Source organism: Diplotaxodon limnothrissa, linkage group LG19, assembly GCF_057381915.1.
Source record: "Diplotaxodon limnothrissa isolate DT_005_m linkage group LG19, D_limnothrissa_male_GT1.1, whole genome shotgun sequence".
Classification (NCBI taxonomy): Eukaryota; Metazoa; Chordata; class Actinopteri; order Cichliformes; family Cichlidae; genus Diplotaxodon; species Diplotaxodon limnothrissa.
In genome coordinates, this window is record NC_140614.1 from 32,922,848 (window position 1) to 32,942,054 (window position 19,207).

General features: G+C 43.5%; 3 protein-coding genes across 4 annotated transcripts; 2 read left to right on the top strand and 1 right to left on the bottom strand.

Annotated features, from left to right (window-relative positions):
* Positions 1 to 465: 465 nt before the first annotated feature.
* adss1 (adenylosuccinate synthase 1) lies at positions 466 to 4,595 on the top strand. Its single transcript, XM_085342336.1, has 13 exons — positions 466 to 710; positions 1,560 to 1,662; positions 1,748 to 1,810; positions 1,889 to 1,939; positions 2,076 to 2,142; positions 2,267 to 2,374; positions 2,467 to 2,548; positions 2,638 to 2,764; positions 2,882 to 3,036; positions 3,570 to 3,694; positions 3,832 to 3,929; positions 4,029 to 4,178; positions 4,270 to 4,595. Exons 1-13 carry the CDS (start codon positions 522 to 524, stop codon positions 4,320 to 4,322), a joined length of 1,371 nt encoding a protein of 456 aa, XP_085198462.1. The 5' UTR covers positions 466 to 521; the 3' UTR covers positions 4,323 to 4,595.
* Positions 4,596 to 4,917: 322 nt separating this feature from the next.
* siva1 (SIVA1, apoptosis-inducing factor) lies at positions 4,918 to 8,652 on the top strand. The gene is made up of 4 exons (XM_085342337.1): positions 4,918 to 5,085; positions 5,371 to 5,541; positions 6,859 to 7,012; positions 8,516 to 8,652. The coding sequence occupies exons 1-4, from the start codon at positions 4,965 to 4,967 to the stop codon at positions 8,562 to 8,564; spliced, it is 495 nt and encodes a 164-aa protein (XP_085198463.1). The 5' UTR covers positions 4,918 to 4,964; the 3' UTR covers positions 8,565 to 8,652.
* Positions 8,653 to 13,951: 5,299 nt separating this feature from the next.
* Positions 13,952 to 18,745, bottom strand: zbtb42 (zinc finger and BTB domain containing 42). Of its 2 annotated transcripts, none has more exons than XM_085379266.1 (2): positions 18,594 to 18,745; positions 13,952 to 17,383 (listed from the first exon to the last, which is right to left on the bottom strand). In XM_085379266.1, the coding sequence occupies exon 2, from the start codon at positions 17,367 to 17,369 to the stop codon at positions 15,777 to 15,779; it is 1,593 nt and encodes a 530-aa protein (XP_085235392.1). In that variant the 5' UTR covers positions 17,370 to 17,383; positions 18,594 to 18,745; the 3' UTR covers positions 13,952 to 15,776. The 2 variants fall into 2 exon arrangements, with proteins under 2 accessions (XP_085235392.1, XP_085235391.1); XM_085379265.1 differs by lacking the exon at positions 18,594 to 18,745 and adding an exon at positions 17,685 to 17,721.
* Between the last annotated feature and the right edge of the window lie 462 nt (positions 18,746 to 19,207).

Genomic DNA, 19,207 nt, shown 5'->3' on the forward strand with positions numbered 1-19,207 from the left:
GTTGTAATATGCAGTGAATGTGTTTTTGCTATAAGCTTTGTTTATGTTTGCAGCACCCATAAAAAGATGCAGTGTTTGGTTTGAGATATTGAATCATAAAATAATACAAATCTTATGTCTTAATTTCTTTGTTAATCAAATGATCTGCGACAGGATATATGCGTATAAAGGAGAGCGAGAATGGACTGTAACTTTTAATGTTGGGTATATTTTAATAAAATTGAAGATACTGTTCGTCTGTTCTGTTTTTGATCGTCTGATTCGCATAGATGGCGGTATTGAGGCAATCTGAATCGGTTAGAGAAGCCTCAAAAAGTAATGTTTAAGCAATTCCACCTTCGTGACGGTTGTGTAAAAACTGTTATCTCGGTGCTTCAGCAGCTTTGACTTGTTTGAGCACAGCTACGTACTTCTGTGCGTCTGGCTCTGACATCATCGGATATGCGGTTACACATATGGCAATGCTGCTCTTGGAGACAGTTGGGTCTTCTTGAGGCGGACAGGCTCAAGGCAACACCATCATGTCGCTCAGCTGGTCGGGGAAAGACCAAAAAAACGCAAATCAACCCGCTGCCACCGGGCAGAAGCGACCGCGTAATGACGCGGGGAACAAAGTGACCGTGGTGCTCGGTGCGCAATGGGGAGATGAGGGGAAAGGGAAGGTCGTGGATTTACTGGCTACCGAAGCTGACATTGTCTGCAGATGTCAGGTAAACGTGTGGATTTGATTTGCCTGTGAGTGGTGCTGCTGAGTATTTTTGCATGAATTCGTGATCTCACGATAAATTCTGTGACTTGCTGGCGCCTGGTAATGTGCAACAGGTGCGAAAGCGAAAACACTCGCAGCTCCGGTATATTTAACGCGAGTGTAGCTGTGGATATTTTTCCCCACTACAATAAAGCGACGTGTTTATATTTGTGACGAATTTAAAATATGCAATAGGCAGCTGTGACAGCTCAAAACGAATGTCTTAAATACTGTCAGGCATCATGAATAAGTGCACTTTTTCGAAACCCTGACTACTCTTTTAATGCTTGTAATCGACCTAACACCTCGGGTAAATTTCCTCTGACTGACTCTTTCTGATTGCATTAAATCATCAATAAAAACAGGTCCAGACAGGTCAGTCTGTGACCCGGCCTTGCATAAGACACATAACGGTCAAGAGGTCTCTTCAGCTCCAGCAGGCACGGAGAAGGCTGTCAACAGCCTGCAGTGTTGTACTACTGACAGGACTAGAACCCTGTGTTCTGAAGGCTTGAGAGCCCAACCCACCGGGCTCCAGGGGTCACATTCTCAGGCTGACATGATACATGAGAAGGCCAGGTCTTATCCAGGGGGGAACAGAGTGGAGGATCCACCAGCAACAGCCAAGTCTGTTAGTTAAAATAGATGCTCGAAAAGCTCAGGAAAGAGGGCACTTATCACTCATCATAAAAATCAGACGGGGCATGTTAGTGTGGCTAAAAGTGATGAGGTGGCCTTGGGTGTTTGATTGTATGTCTTGCTCATTGCCAGTTACTATAATTATCAATAATAAACATTCTTTGATCCATAGGGCGGGAATAATGCAGGACACACAGTGGTGGTGGATGGGAAGGAGTACGACTTCCACCTTCTCCCCAGTGGGATCATTAACCCCAAAAGCATATCTCTTATTGGTAAAGGCTTCAATTTCTATTATTTACAGAGATGCACTATTATTCAAATATTTACCCTCACTTGCTTTTTCCCTTCATCTTCTAGGTAATGGAGTAGTTATACATCTACCTGGTTTGTTTGAAGAAGGGGATAAAAATGACAAGAAAGGTATTTTTAGCAGAAATGAGTGAAACTAGTGTGGACTCAAATTAGCATGTAATCATGTGATTTCTATTCTCTGACCAGGTCTGAAAGGCTGGGAGAAGAGACTCATTGTCTCAGACAGAGCTCACCTCGGTACATCTATGAAGATGTTCTTTGTTTCCATGTTTAAAAAAAAAAAAAAAAAAAAAAATATATATATATATATAGCCCGTTTAATTCATCTCTTCAAGGTTGCATCTTATCGATCGTTTTTTCTGTCTCTCCACAGTGTTCGATTTCCACCAGGTTGTTGATGGCTTACAGGAAACTGAAAGACAAGCGCAAGAAGGAAAGAAGTAAGGGTAGCGATAGTGAGGAGGGCAGGACACCATTCAGAGTCAGCCTGACCCTTTCCCAAAGGACGCAACACGATAATTTATTGAATACAACACTGATCTCACACATTGTTTTACGTAATAGCATTGGAACTACCAAGAAGGGCATTGGACCTGCATACTCCAGCAAAGCATCTCGCACTGGTCTACGCGTATGTGATCTCCTGGGTGACTTCAAGGACTTCTCTACTAGGTAGGAATGGTGTGTAAAACTCAGGCAGAGGAGTCAAATCCATTTGTATACAGTGATATGTCATGGGTAACACCTCTGGTAAATCTCTTTAGATTCAAGAATCTCGTCCAACAGTATCAGTCCATGTATCCATCCTTGACGGTTGACGTTGAGGACCAGCTGAAAAAACTAAAGGTAGAAACTGATAAGAGTGATGTTATTGAGTGACTGTCTGTTATTGTTTCCAGCACTGAGACATATCTCTGTTTTCTTGCTTCATGGAGGAATTCGCTGAGAGATTGCGGCCGATGGTTAGAGACGGTGTTTATTATATGTACGAAGCTCTTCATGGCCCCCCTAAGAAAATTCTGGTTGAAGGGGCCAATGCTGCTCTGCTTGACATCGACTTTGGTAGGAGCCATAGCAATAGTTTTGTTGTTTTGCTTTTTTTTTTCACTTTACTTTGGATATGGGTGATGAAAAGGGAAGAAATCGCTGCTGCTGTAATATACAAAATTGTCTCTCTAGGAACATATCCTTTTGTGACATCATCAAACTGCACCGTGGGAGGAGCATGCACCGGTCTCGGCATCCCTCCGATGAATATTGGTGACGTGTTTGGCGTCGCGAAGGCCTACACGACCAGAGTCGGCATTGGAGCCTTCCCCACCGAACAGCTCAATGTGAGTGCCTGGTATCGCAGCAGCACTTGGCAAATCTTGTCACGCGTTTGGCTTTTGGCCTTCACGGTCTGTGTATTGTAAAAAGAGACACATGACATGTTATGTAACACGCAGATATTCAGCTTGACATATACAGTTTGTTTGTGATCCCCCAGCTGACACACAGGCAGCACGGCTGGCAGGCCTGTGTGTGAAGGGGGGGTATTCTCACTGAGTGCAGCTGTCAAATTTTGTGAGAGACGGCTCTTTACCTCTTTTCCAGATCACATGTTCGCAGGGATAAATTTAGGGTCAGACTCTTAGTTAAGGATATATTTACTGTGTGTGCTGGGGTTAATGTTACCTGTAACGGGAACAGGCCATAGGGACTAAGGTCAAGATGTTCAAAGGGCATCCTCCAACTCGTGATGTTTTATTGTACTCGGCTGTGTGTACTTCAGGTGTACTTAATATGCATGTATTTTTATTTATTTATTTTTAGATCTTTAGGATCATAACAGGCAGAGATGTTTATTTCTTGCTTATTTCTGTAGGCAATAGGAGAGCTGCTGCAGACGAGGGGTCACGAAGTGGGTGTGACCACGGGAAGGAAGCGACGTTGCGGCTGGCTGGATCTGGTCATCGTCAGATATGCTCACATGATTAATGGTTTCACTGCGTGAGTGATTAGGACTGGTGCTCATCTGCTGCTTTGTGGTTTTTGTGTTTTATCCCACGAGCATGCCATTTTCCTGCACCGTCACACAGCCTGACACTGATTAACCGCACATGTTAAATGTGACATCTATTCAACAGCATTGCTTTGACAAAACTTGACATTCTGGATGTGCTGGATGAAATTAAAGTTGGAGTTGCCTACAAACTCAACGGGAAGAGGATTCCCCACTTTCCAGGTTGTGGAAAAGAGTAAACGATTTCCCTAATTTGATGGTCTTTGTTTAGGACTGACTGATTAAAGAGTTGGTAATAACTGGTTTCTTTTCAACACAAAGCCAACATGGACGTTTTGCAGAAAGTGGAGGTTGAATATGAGACCTTCCCAGGTTGGAAGACAGACACTTCAGCAGCTAGGAAGTGGAATGACCTCCCAGTCAAGGCACAAAACTACATCCGCTTCATTGAGAACCACATTGGAGTTCCTAGTACGTGTGAGAGAAAATAACACTCGTGTATCTCAATATAAATTTTCTCACACATAACCAAAACTCTTTGTGCTCTTTTCTCTCTTCTTAGTCAAGTGGGTTGGCGTTGGAAAGTCCAGAGAGTGCATGATCCAGATGTTTTAAGTCTTTATCCCACCCCCTTCCCTTGATGGAAGCGCTGGCAGTGTGTCATGTTGAAGCATGTTTCTCCAAGTTACCTTCACTTCATTATATAATAAACAAACATATAAGCTTTGATCCACGCTAACTGTGTTTGTTGTGTTGTAGTTAAATATCCCACTGTTTTTGTGAGTCAAAATATTGGATTTATAAATACATTTATAGCCATATCGCAAATCAAAAACGTGGATGTGTTTCCATGAGCCAATAAAGAAAACGTTTTATGATAATCTGATTTCTGGAGCCCAGTCTTGCTGTTTTCAAAAAATGATATAATTGTCTATATATTACTAATTTACTGTTAGCTGAGTCCATTGGGACTGTATTGACTCCATCACAAAGATAAATTAATTTGTACATTGATTTTTTTACTCTGATTTCTAAAATTAAAATCCGTAACACACAACATTGACGACAGTCCATGAAGGCAGCATGAAAAGCATTAGTCACGTGGGAAAGTGGCGCACTTTCCGGAACGGGGATGAGCACCCACGTGACGGTAAAACGTCCTTGTGATTGGCTCCTGTCTGCCTCCGTTTCATTTTTCCCGCAACAAACAAGTGTGGTCCTCCGTGGGAGTAAGGTACAGCACTTTTAGCAACCAAAATGACGAAACGAGCTTGTCCTTTTCCGGAAACATTTTCTTCCCAATACAAAATACACATTGGGCAACAGGAGCTGAATAATTACGGCGTGTTTGGGAACAAATACAGGCAAGAAATATACGGTAAGTCCACCTTTCTGGGTACTGTGTGGCTTCGCTGCACCGTTAGCCAATGCTAGCATCATCGTTGCGCACATACCTGTTAGGTAAGCTTGCGCTGTTAGCTTCAAGTATATCGTCCTTTTATATTAGTTTTCAAATCGCGTAGGTCACTTTGATTGTATTTGAGTGTATAGTTAAACTACACTATCGATCCTACATTGTTCATTAACGTTGCCTGCTGTTGTTGCTATGAACATTAGCTTCTTGGGTTCAACTGTAAGTGCCCCCGCTTCCATTTTCTCATAGAAAAGACGAAAAACCTACTCTTCAACGGTGCCAAGGCAGTGGTGGGCAAAATATGGACCGGAGAGGAGAAGTCCGTAGAGCATGAGCCCCCTGCATGCAGCCATACGCTTCTGAGGGGCCAGACGCTGATTGGACATGATGGCAGACTCACAAAAACAAGTGGTGCACAAGGTGAGCCTGAACTGAAACAGATGATGAAGAGTTTGAAGTCTGTAGTTGATGCACCCAGTAAAGGATAAGCAAAAATGAAAAGCAGAATTAGTTTAAATGTGTGAAAAGTAAACTATTCAGTACTGAACCAACAAGGATAGCTGACGAACCAGTCAGTTTTCAGTGCAGTGTGGTGTGTGACCATCGCCAGAGTGCTTTAGTCCAGAGTTTATGATAAGATGGGAAGCAGATATGATTATTGAGCAAAAGGTAAACAAAATACATGTGAAAACAGTGACATCTAGTGACACACTGAACCTCTTGTAAATGGAACAAAAGTAAAAGTCCATGTATGTGGTCTTTTTGAACCTATAACCTAATGAAAACTGCATGATATCTGTAAAGAAAAGTGTCTACATAGATGATCCAGAATAAAGTTTAGTTAAACTCAGCTGTAATATGTTTTAAAAGTGTGTTTTGTGAAATAAGGAAAGGGGCAGGTGCATAAATGCTTCTACTTAACTTCCATTTATTATGTTGGTGTTATTGATGACTTGTCCAACAAAATTCCTGTAAAATAAATAGAAGGTGGATGACTTTAAATTCCTGGGGTCAACCATCCAAAGCAATGGACAGTGCACAAGAAAGGTGAAGAAGAGTGTGAAGGCAGGGTGGACTGTTGGGTTATTTATGACAGAAGGATAACAGCAAGAGTGAAAGGGAAGGTTTACAAGACAGCATTGAGACCTACTGTGCTGTAAGACAATGGCACTGGCACAAAAACAGAAGGCCAAGCTGGAGGTGGCAGAGTTAAAGACATTAAGATTTTAATTGGAAGCATCCAGGATGTAGCAGATTAGAAATGTGTAGGTCATTCTGGAGACACAGTTGAGAGGTAAGACTGAGATGGTTTGGACGTGTTCAGAGGAGGAATAGTGGATATATTGGACAAAAGGATGTTGAACAGGGAGTTATCAGGCAGAAAGAAAATGGGGAAAACCATAGAGAAAATTAATGTATGTAGTAAAGGAGGACATGCAGAGGGTTGGTGTGACAGCCGGAGATGGGGTGAGATGGAGGCTGTGGTCACTCCTAAAGGGAGCAGCCAAAAGATCTACCAGGTCGAAGAAGTTATCCTATCAGGCTTGAGTCTCTTTAAAAAGTGACATTGAAGTTTCTGAGTTCAAAGAAATGACAGATAGTCGGTTCAGTTCATGCTTTCTACCAGCAGATGTCAGCATTATTGCATGTTTGGATGCTTACTTTGGTTGCTTTTAACCTGCATGTTTTCCTAAATGCTTTGTTTCACTGTACTGTACGGATGTCTCTGCTATTTAGGTGCACCGGTGCCTGCTACACGTTGCTGTGTCTGTCAGAAGAGCCAGGGGTCCAGAACACGGTGCTCCCAGTGTGAGCGCCAGGTGTGTTCCTCCTGTAGCCGCCAGTGCTCCGGGTGCTCCAGCCTCTGTTGCTCCGTTTGCACCATCATAGAGTAAGTCACATGTCGATTTTCCTTCTCGCTCAGTGTCAGATGTGTCAGCCATTGTTTAAGTTGAAAACCTTAAAATTAAGTCACTGTTTTTATCTTATGATTCACAGCGTGCTTGTTTGCTTTCCAGACATAAAATGTACAAGTCATAATATAACTGCAACTAGTAAAGTTACCAAAACCAAGCGCATCCGTGACTGATATCCTCAGCTCAGATGTAATTCGTATAAATGCTCAAGGTAGTTACTAGGTGTGTTTTGGAAAAGCACTTGCCATGGCAGTGAAGATGTGCCTTTACATGTGTGGGCTTCAAGCTGTTATCAATCTGTTGAAGGCTTTCCTTTGTGTTCACACTGAACTGAAGACACGTCATGGTAAATGATTTCAGTTCAGTGTTTTTTGTATAATGCCAAATCACAACAACAGTTTCCTCGAGGCATTGCATTTTCATTGCGCATCTCTAGTCTTGTTGACCACACTAGGAGCTTTGCACTGCATGCTGCATTTACCCTTGTAGACACATGTTTGTACAGTACTTTTATTCTAGACATACAGCACGTTCTTGCTCTCGCACACCAATAAAAGTTCAGTGTCATCGTGATGCAACATTTCTGCAGCTGGGAATCGGTTCACCGACCTTGTGATTATTGAATGACCCGCTCTGCTTTATGAGCCTCAGCCACTGCTCATCAGTCCACACATATGTTACAATGAAATTTGTGAAATTATTTATTTTTTTGAAAGAGTTGGATTTAGTATAAATGAAAACGTACACATCCTACTTACAGTCTTCGGGACCTAAGCTCTCTTTGTTTTAGTTGTTTCCGACTCGGTGAACATTTTAGAGGGAGTGGCGGTTGAGGTGGCGAGACCGGATCAACCATGTAATTAAGGAGTCTAAATATTAATACAAGTGGCATGTTTCAGTCTTTTAATGTTCAATACGTTTACAGAACTTTGTAAAATTGTTGTCATTGTCAAGGCTTTTGCAGTGTCTCTGCTTTCTTCACACCTTCCTTCTGCCTCGTTCTCACTACAGAACTAGAAAGGCTGCATTGGTGAGGAACATGAAAGTTTCTATAAGTTTTGGGGAAACATTTGAGGAAGCTGATTCAGAGAGAGAGAGAGCTACAAATCAATGAGGGCAGTAAAATATTTGATGGATGAAATCCAATATTAATTTCAAGTTGTTTTAAAACATGCAAATGTGTTTTATGAAACTCATGTTGGGGATAATTGTAAGATCTGTGGTTCCCCGGTCATTCTGATCCCATGCAAATTGGGCTTAACAGGATAGTCTTTTGTTTTTTTTTTTGTGGGACTGTTGTGTAGGTCACAATGCTTTCAGTACAGTCATTGAAGTTGGGATTTTTTTTCCTCATTACTATGTTCCATCAGGTTGGATTTCAAGTCATTTACAAGGTGTGCAATGGTGCAGCTGTAGGGGTAGGTCTGTATGAACACGCTCGACTTGTGTGTAAATTGTACATTTTCTCTGTTCCACAGTTACAGCGGACGATATGATGAAGTACTGTGCTGCAGCTGCTCAACGTAAAGGGAAGACCAGAGGACGAACCAGATGTTTGTATATGTAGTTGTCTCTTATGAAATATTACTGAGATTGAATTTTTATACCTTGTGTTTTTATGTGAACCAGGTGTCTTGTAAATATGTATTTCATTCTGAAATAAACTTTAACACTTTTGTATACAGCTCTTTGTGTCTGGATTGTGTTATAGTATGTGACATGACAAACGAAAACTAGAGTCGCACAGGTTGCACAGGTGTCTGTGTTTTGTGGGTACAACCATCAGCAGGTGGCAGCAAACTTCAAGTACTTGGATCAGTTCCTCTCAGACTGGGCACATCCTCTGTGGACAAACACATTTCTCTCGCTGTGCTAAACAGGCAGAGTTTCAACCTTTTAGTCAAAGTATGTAAGTTTTTGTCTGCAATGATAATGAGATTCTGATCCAGCCTTCCTTTTTTTTTTTTTTTTTTTTTTCTTCACAGCTGACCTTGAGGATCTCCTATCAAATGTATTTATTAAAACACAAGACCCAGAGGTTGAACAGAACCAGACCTCTGCAGCAGACGATTTGGCTGCAGTCGTCCCTGCTGGACACGACCTTGAGGCGCAGTCATCACTTTCTCTTTGGCTGCTGCGTGTCACTGACGATGACTGGTTTCAGGGTCAGGTATTGTGCGCCGTGAGTAATTGTTCTTGGCGGTCGCTGCGTCTTTACAGAAATCAATCATGTGGCGTGTTTTTACAGATATTAGCTTGGATGAGCGCGCTTCCTGGAGCTCGTGGCGAATGTGCTCTGTGAGCTGTTGAGTCACATCCCGTGCTCAGCGGGCCAGTTGTGGCTCCGGTCTTAGGGGAGCTCTTGCAGTTGGTGTCCGAGGGCACCGCTTGATTTCTGGCTGAGTGAGCAGACAGCTGCTGGCAAGCAAGGCGTCAAGTTGTCTGCACATTTCTTGATAAGGCTTTAAGAATCTCGGAGATGGACATAAAAGACTTGAAAGAGAGTTGCTTTTGAAGCTGCACTGAGTTATAGATGAGATTCAGTGCAAAACATCCTTAAATTTAAAGCAGATGGATAGATGGTGGTATGAATTACTTTAATAGGCTGGATAAATGTATATAATCCCAAAATACAGTACTCGTAAAGTTGGAAGATCTCTCCATGATGTATCTATACCCGTTAGTTGTTGAGGATGCTGGTGCTTCCCTACCCTGCATGTTTAATGCCATAATGGTGTGATGACTTCATGTAACTTGAAAACATAAGAGTGCAGCTGTTCAGGTTTTCAGCACAACCCTATCCATGACACCAAAAATGACAACAAGGTCACGACATGCTCTCCTCACACCAAGAATGGTCCACGACTGCGAGGAGGAGAAGAAGCGAGGGGGGGTTACGCACAGTCACCCACAGCGCTCCAGACAGGACCGACTGCGGTCGGCCAGCGGGAGCACGTGGCTTTGTCTTTCACCCATTCTTTTTGGGGGACCAGCTGTGGTCTGAGTGTGCTGAGCGTTGAGCCCAGTGATGCTGCTGCTATAAATATGCGTCAACGAGTGTGAGTAAGTGACAGCTGTACAGTGGACCAAGGACACACTGTCTTGGCACTGTCAGGGTGAGCGAGTCCAAAAAAGGCAAAGCCACTGTGAGGGCACTAGTTGATATGTATTTATGCACTTTGCAGCAACTGATGTGTGATGTTTAGGTTGCTGATTATTATTAATGCCTTCGATCCTGCTTTTAACCCTAACCCCCCCCCCCCCAATCATGTCAGTTGGGGAGTAAATGAAGATTTCTTTACTGGAAAGTGTTTCGATTTTTCTGAAAGTCGAAATAACGTGCTCCTTCAAAATTAAGTGGATGATAACAAGATGCGCGTGTGTGTTAATATGGAAAGGGAGAGGGTGGGTGGAAGAAATGTGTTTGTGTGCGTGCGTGCTGTCTGTACACAAGTGCATGTGTGACTGTGTTTGTGTGCCCTTTTCAAGTGTGACCACCTGTCTTTTGTTAAGAAATAAATAAACAAACACAGGCCACACCAGCTGTCCCTGGCAGTCTGTCCCTTCAGAGGTCAAGGGCTCCCACCGCTGGCCTTGTTGAGGTGGTGGACACTTACAACTTTCCTCTCAACTTCTCTCAAGTATCTCTAAACACCACGCGCACACACAGAAGCACACAAGCAAAGGCTCTTGGAGGCAAATGAGCTAAGCTTTGAGCCTCAGAGAGGAATGTTTTATTACACCATTGAGTTACACTGCACATATCCCAGCTCGTCACCCTGCAGCTAAGCCCTATCACATGGCCCCTGCTTTCCATGTGAAGGTTTTGGTCCATAACACACACACACACATTCAGTCACCAGGCAGTTTTAAGCCCTGGCTCTCGTTTGGCAGATGCGAGATGTTGGTGCCAGTGGGAGCTCCGAGGCCTCGCTGCTGTGGATGTTTACAGGTTGAGGTGGCCACCGTGTTGCAGAGGGTCCTTATTTGCTGTGAGCTGGCTGGAGCTTTTTGGGGGGAGAGGAGGGGTGTTTATAAACGATCTTGGGAGGACGTTGTTTTCTTTATGTCGGAGCTGCCTGGCCAGCGCCGCTGTGTCGTCTGTTTGTGCATAAAGTACGTGCTGGGGAGCTGGGCCAGACAATAGCCTGGCTGAGCTACTACCCACGCGCACAATAGAGTGGTGAGATGAGGCCGAGGTTTGGGGCCATGGTTTTGGGGACTGTGGGGGTGGAGGCAGGGGCAGATGGATGCAGCCCTTGTCTATATGGCGTTCCCAGAAAGGGTGAGATGGGATTTGGGGGAGGGTGGTGGGAACCCGAGCACATCCCTATTGGGATCACGTAGCAGAGCAGCTGGATTTCTTTCATGGTGCAGCAGGGAAATAATTAAAAGTTCTCGCCATTGAAAATGTCCAGTGAATTGGCATGAAGTTCCTTGCAGACACACACACAGACATTGGTTAATGTGTTTATATACACATACGTGTGTGTAGTTTGTTGTAGCGGGAACAATCAAGTTGAGTTTAAGTAATAATTACAAGAGAGTCAACTGGGTTTGTTTATGCCAGGTTTATCTCCTTTGGAGAGTACTGGCAACAGGTCAGAAAACAATAGGGGCCCCATCCTGAAATTGCTCCGTCCTTGAGTTCAGTTTATGGTTTCAGAGGGATCGGGCCTGTAAGACCAGCAGTATTATCACATTGTGTTGTCTCTGTACACATTGCAGCGATGCCCACACACACCGTCTGCCTGATTGTTGCTCCTGTGTGTCAGGCGAGGGCTCCTCGATAACGTTCTTGGGTTGTCAGAGTCTACTTTTATGTCCTTGATAATTTGTCAGTAGTAGCTGGAAAGTAGCTAGAAATAACCAAACTCCACACCAAAAAAGAAAGTTGTTCCATTTAATTCTAATCTTAATAAAGACCTAAATCAAGATTGTCACATTTCCACAGCACACACACACACAAGCACACTCGGAAAAAAAAAGAAAATGCACGTACAGTTATAGATCAACGTAAATTGCCCCAATATCTAAGCCATGTCAATTCTCCTTAAAGATTGTCCTCTAATCTCTACACCACTAACACTGAAGCAATTTTTTACTATAAAATATACCTTTCTTATTAAAAAATTATATTAAATTCTAATGGCACTTCTACAAATTCTATTAAAAAGATTTGTTTGACATTTAGGTTTTTTCCTCCTTTTTTTCTTTTAAACCAAATTAAACTGAAGACAGTCAAAATGTTGCACAAGAAGCATATGCAATAAATATTTCTCATGATTATACACAATTTCACAGTTGTAACCTGCAGAGGACAAAATTCCAGTTGTTTTTAGACTCCAAGGATGATACAGCAACGAGTTAGGCAAACGCCGCCCTCGATTGAGAGTAGCACTGTTTCAAGTCAACAATCCATTTAAAAAAAAACAAAAAAACAAACAAAAAAACAAACAAACAGTGTTTCACATTCAACAGTGACAGTAAAAAAAAAAAAAAAAAAAAAAAAAGTGGAACAAGTTGTTAGCTCCCAGTAGTTTTGGCTATTGATAAAAGCCAAAAAACACAAAAAAAGTCCAGAAACAAAAATTTATTCACACACATTTCAAAAACTTCAGTGTAATCTCTTGCAAAGCAGCTATAAGAAATGCACTTCCACATTTTACTTTAGTCTTAAGTTGACATTTTGATATGATTTAACATAAAACAGCAGGGTTCTTTCTTTTCTCCTTTTTTTTGTAATGTTTCAGCGGGCCACTGTTGCTGTGATACCAACTTCACCGCTGCCTTCACATCAAGGGCGAAAACTGTACAGTATAGAAAACAGGGCTTCTCCAGATGCAACACCTATGCGTGTGTCTACAAGGCACATTTGGTGATCATCCTGGAGCTATAAATAAAGACTTCGAAACAAGAGAAAGAATCCTTTACATGATGTTAGTTTTCTACCTCTTTACACATGTACATTAGAGAACAAATTCAACTCGCACCGTGTACAAATGTTCCTTTAACAAACAAAACCAAAACAGACTCACAGAATCTACATCTGCTGTGTGTTCTGATTGAAATCTGTCATCAGCACTAAGACACATCTAACTGAAATAGATCTACTGTTCTGATAAGGTACTAAAGTGATGCAAGCATGACAAACAGGAGTGCGTACATCCACCTCGCCCTGTAGCTGACTTCAGGTCAGGGAGTAGAATTTAAAAGAAAGAAAAAAAAAAAGGGGGGGGGGGGGGGGGGCATTTTTTGCTTGCTGAAAACCCAAAGTAAATTATTTCATATGCATATTTTGTTTTTTTAAAGGTCGTACTGACTGAAAAAGCATTTTAAATTTGAACTTTTTCTCTTTTTTTTTTTTTTTTTTTTTTAAACACTGAGGGGAGGGGGTGGGCAATACTCTTGATTGATGCGCAACCAAATGACGCTGATATCTCCTCAATGCAGAGGAACAATGAAGCATTTATCTACTGCATGCCGGGATGACAAAGGGGGGTAGGGGTGTTCTTTGATGCCTCCAAACAATACACCTGTTTACAATCTCCTTGGCCTCCCTTTGCTAAATACATTTCTCACATTCCAGTGGCTCCATTCAGAAAGTGCAAAGAGAGACTTGAACCGCTTTTGGGGGACGACGACAATACCTGTATTGTCATTTCTATAGGTACCCAGTGCTGTATTGGTGTGGCTGTGCTTGTGAACAACTGTTTCTTCTGGTAGAACAGCCATCCTAGCAGTATTTACTGCTCTGATTTGTGGTGAGGCAGGGTCCAATAAAGTCAATGAAGAATATGGAAAAAGAGCCAAACCTCCAGCCCCCCGGGGAAAATGTGACGCTCAAGAGTCTCCAGCCTTAAACATGACACCTGGCTATCCAAATCTTAAATGGGTTTTAACATGGGAAAAAAAAAAAAAAAAAAAAATCATTTGATAAATATAATATATATTTACATTAAATATACAAATTGTAGGAAATAGCAGCCTAGACAATAGTGTTGAAACTATATGCATGCTAAAATCAAGTGCTTCTCTATATTCCGTTTGACAAATCTTGAATACTCCGTAGAGATTTCTACACCATATATTAAAATACAAATACAGTAACTTCAATTTGCACAGAAAAAACAAAACAAAAAGTGGACAGTCTGCCCCAAAAAACAACAGCTAATGAGTACCAAGATCGCTAGGCAAGATGCAATGTCTTTCAAGCTTATAGAAATAAGAGCTACCGCTACAGTAAACCCCTGAACCAAGTCAGACTAATAAATAAATTCCGATCAAGTCTTCTCAGGACAGATTAGACAAAAATCATGAACTTTTAGTGCTACACCCCCTGGTAATAAATCCAAACAGCATCTAAATGAACAGACAGAAGAAATCCAAGAGCAGCATCGCTAAAGGCTCCAACGTCCTCAGTAGCAACTTAAAACACATCCAGTAAATTTGTGTGAAAAGGTTATGAAAAAGAAAGAAAGAAAAAGAAAAGGTCAGTAGATTAAGCTGAATGGCACAGCTTTGATGGTAACAATAGAGAAGATACTGGACATCCACCTGTCTCCTTCCATCCCCCATCTGCCTGCTAAAGAGCCTGTCCCGAACACTGTCAGCAAACCCTTTAAACTAAGAAATGAAGGTATTTACTCACAACTGTGCGTTTTTGACAAAAAGGTTGACATAAGTTTGGTTTATTACATTCTAATTTTATTAAGGGCACTCACGGATTAACTGGCTTCCACAGTAGAGGATTACCTTTGTTACTACCTGGTATGTGGAGTGTAATCCAGATTATTATTTTTTTTTTTTTTAGATGCCTGACAGCTGAACTGAATTTAACCAAAAGGCATCACATTGTCATCTCATTCTTGTCTTTGTAAGTACACTAAGTGAAGTTTTGAGCGTTACAGTAGGCACCAGTGTTACAGGGGTTACCTTTAAAATACTCTTAACCTCTTTAAGTGGGTATTCTACGCTCGCTCACGTGAACAACTAAAGAGGTGGTGTTGGTGCGATGGTATGCTTGCCTCTTCTCACAAAAACAACATAGAAACTTCATTTCAATGAAACCAAACATTTTACCTCCACAAAAAGAAAGAAAGAAAGAATACTTCCAGTAGTCAGACTTCATTACTTTTGCTGCCTTGTGATAAGTTTACTTGTTAAGGACTAAACAAATCCCCCCAAATAAATAATTAGAATAATGTAGGTGTTAAAAATAATCATATATTGCTACTCGCGGACGGTTCTGATCTCCCATGTGCACCAATAAACTTTGACGATTGTATTAACGTATGTTAGCTTTAGCTATCATCCAGTTGCCCACAGAGTGTGAACGCAAGATGCTTTTTTCCCCTCATCTATCGGCAAATACACACCTCAAATAATCTCAGACTGACACAAAAGACAGGAAAACAAGTGCATCATCTGATTTGTTCGCCTTCATTGACACTGATCTGATGGTTTTCAACAGCATCCGTGTCAAGCTTATCAGCCTGTGCCACTGACTAACCGTCTTTTACCATCATGTACAGCTATGATGACAGTCCAGCACAGGAAACAGCTTAAACGTTGCTACATGTTTAACTTGAGAAATGCCACGTGGGGGTAGAATCCAAAAGATATGTCTCAGACAAACTGCCAGCATGTTTATATAGTAATGGGAAAATTGATCAGTAGTAGTATTCAGTGTATGAAAGAGACATTCTGTCTTGTGTCGTGGCACCGGTGAGAGGCGTTTTATCCGATGGCGAGAGTCTTGACAAGGCCACAGTGAAACTTCCTGATGTGGCGGTAGAGGTCCCCAGACTGGGTGAAGCGCCGCTCGCACCACTTGCAGGCGTGAGGCTTCTCCCGTGTGTGAACTACAGCGTGCCGACTTAAGTTGTGGGAGTACTGGAAGCTCTTGCCGCACTGACCACAGGTATATGGCTTCTCACCAGAGTGTGTGCGCTCGTGACGCTTAAGGGTGTACATGCAAGAGAAGGTCTTGTTGCACTGCATGCAGGTGGGGACCGAGCCGTCGGGGGACAGCTTGGAACGGGCACCGTCCTTTTCGCGGAAGTGTGAGCTGAGGTGCAGTTGCAGCACGTGGGGGCTGGGGAAGACTTTGCTGCAGAGGGGACACATGCACACCTGTTGCCCCGGGGGCAGCAGTACTCCACTGGAGGTGGAAATGTCTGAAGAGGCCAAGTCGTCTTCCTCCTCCTCCTCGCTGTCCCCCAGCAGTCTACCCCTCCCATCCACCTCCCTGCCTGGGGCGCTCTCCCTCCCTCTGCAGGCCTCCCCCTCCTCGTCCATCAGGTCCTCCTCCTGGGAGAGCAGGGCGGCTGTGGAACCGTTGTTGCCTGGGAAGAGGGCAGCGAACCCTGTCACCACTGAGCTCCTGGCACTATTCCCAAAGCGCTGGCTCTCAGGGCTCATCGGCTCACTGTCCTCCTGCTCTGACAGCAAGTCGTGTTCGTCTTTAACAAGTGGCTCAGTGCCCTGCTGCTGGCTGTCGAGGGCCAGCTGTCCCGAGACGTAGGAGGGGTGTAAGGGATCTCTGCTAGACAGAGGCTTGAAAGACAAATCCAGTGCACAGTCCATGTCATCTGAAGCCCGGGACCTCTGGGACAGCAATACGGTGGAACTACTGACATCAGCTTTTGTTTTTCCAGCTGTTTGGACGCAGGGCTCGGCCTCTGCTGACACATAATTGACACCTACAAGGTCCGGGGACCTGCCAGAGTGACCGTTTGCCTTCTGCCTGCTCTGCATAGACCTATCACAATCTGTGACAGCCAGCCTGACTTCAGTGTTGTCCATGTCAAACTCTTCCGCCGGGGGGGCCCTGTGAAGCCCCTGAGACGGTGTCTGGGGCTGTCGCTGAATGAGCTGCTTACTGTGCAGCTCACCATCTGAGGAATTTTCCCTGTCCAGACAGCTGAGCCCCAAACCCTCTCCCATTTTTTCATCCAGGGAGGAAAGTTCCTTGTCTTTAAGCTTGCCTTTGCACACTTTGACTATATCGTACATGTGGAGGTAACTGGCTGCTGCCAGGACATCCTCCACAGGCAGAGCGCTGAATTCCAACTTCCCCTCATACATAAATTCAAGGAGCAGACTGAAAGCCGGGGCTGTCACAATGTCACTGTTGAGATGCACAACGTCCCTTTTGTCTAGCTGGTCCCTGTAGAAGAGATGGAAGTACATGCTGCAGGAGGCCAGCACGGCTCTGTGCGCTTTGAATCGAGCCTCCCCAACAAGAACAGTGCAGTCACAGAGGAAACCTTGGTGACGCTGCTGACTCAGACACTGCAGCAACTGGCGGCTATGGTCTGGGAACTCCATTCTTCCTTCATAACCTGATGAAAAACAGGAAAAACAGGATACGGGATAAACGAAATGAGGGCACAGTTGAGCTGCCGTTTCTTTTTTCTAAGGACACATAAAGCGAGCAAAACCATACACAAGGAAATAACTTGAGCCAAATTGCGCAAAAGTGTCAGCAAACACACGATAAAGTGCTTTCAAATGCAAGTTTACAAGGTTTTTCGGGAATTAATCGGGAAAGATTAAACATCTAGCTAATGATCAGCATCAGTAACTTTATCCAACATTCTTTCCAGTGGTGCAGGACACACTGCGCTGCGCTCGCCCACCCACCCATGTATCACGGTGTAAACGGATCCACTCTCCAAATTATCCAAAGTATTCCGGTCTGTAGTAGTGTAGTCCGACAGCCTAGCCCTCGCGCTTCCGAAAAAAAAAATAGCCAAAGTGCACACACACACACACACACACACACACACACACAAACAGCGGTGTTTACAGGACAAGCAAAGCGGGACTGGGAGCGACAGCACTCGACCATCGGGGGAAGGAGGCAACGTGAGCAAAATAAGACCGGTGCAGAGTGAGTAAACTGGTGCTCTGTTTGCTAATTACACTGCAAGCTGTGGAGTCAGCTGCTCTGACATCACCGCAATGGAAACGCTACCTCCAGCTGTGCTCCCCTTTATGCCATATGTTAACTCCGGGCTACACAGTCCAAAAAGAAGATAAAAAATACACACCTCAAGGGGGGAGAGCAGATTTACTGTTGTCACGAGATTCCACGGCATTTACAACTTTTTTCTTCAAAACTAAGTAATTTATCACGCATCCGTGGGTTACAGTAAAAAGGCTTTGTTGCGTTTTTTTTGCTCCCTGATAAGACTCGCGCGCACACAACCGTGTTTAAATGGGTCGGTTTAAAGAAGAAAGAGGGATACGGCAAGTTAAAGTAAGTTAAAGTTAAGCTGCGTAGAAGTCTTATGATTTTGTACGCAATTAAGATTTTTTTTTCTAAGGTGAAGAAAAGTGTTCGCAGGAAAAAAGGGGCCAAGGGCGCAGTGGAGCGAGCTTCACGTCCGCGTTGGGAAACGCATTGCTGGGAGCCTTTTAAACAGCAGAGGAACTCACACAGTAAAAAGCCAACTGCGCTGAACGAAGCGGCGCGGGGACACTCTTTTAACTTTCGCTTTCCTCGTTTCAAAGCTCACACACACAGAAAAAATATCCCGCCGTACTCACACGTATTTCTGCCCGCTTCGTCGTCTTTTTGTCCCTATAAGCCCCGGTGTCCTTTCATGATGTGCGGCCAGATGTTCGCTTCTCCTTGTCGTTTCTTGAGCTCCAGTCCCGACCCTGGGAAGGCAGGCTGCACTCAGCGCTGCTGTGTGTCAAGCAGGTTGATAATGGCACAAATCTCGCGATATCGCGCCGCCACAATAAGTTCTGTACTACTCCGCGAATTCACACAGCGGCAGCAAGTAGCAGAATACTTGGGAGGAGGAGGGTGGGGGCATCAATTGGCTGTCTTATTAAAACACCTGTCCTATTAAGAGGGAGGGGGCACTGTGATGTGTCGCCTTTTGTATGGCAGCATGATGGAAGTGGACAAATGGAGGAATTGCACATGACACAGTAGACATTTTTTTTACACTAAAACTGGTTTGTTTGTTCGGTAAAGCTACAAGGAAGCAGTTTAATAGGAGAAAAACGATTTTCTTAAGAGTATTCGAGCCTGTTTAAAGTTAAGCTCCAGATTTAAAATGTGATTAATTAACTTGCAAACCTCAAGCACACATAAAAATGTTCTTTGTGGCTTTCAGGTCATGTTGTGAATAAAAGAAATACTTCTTTCT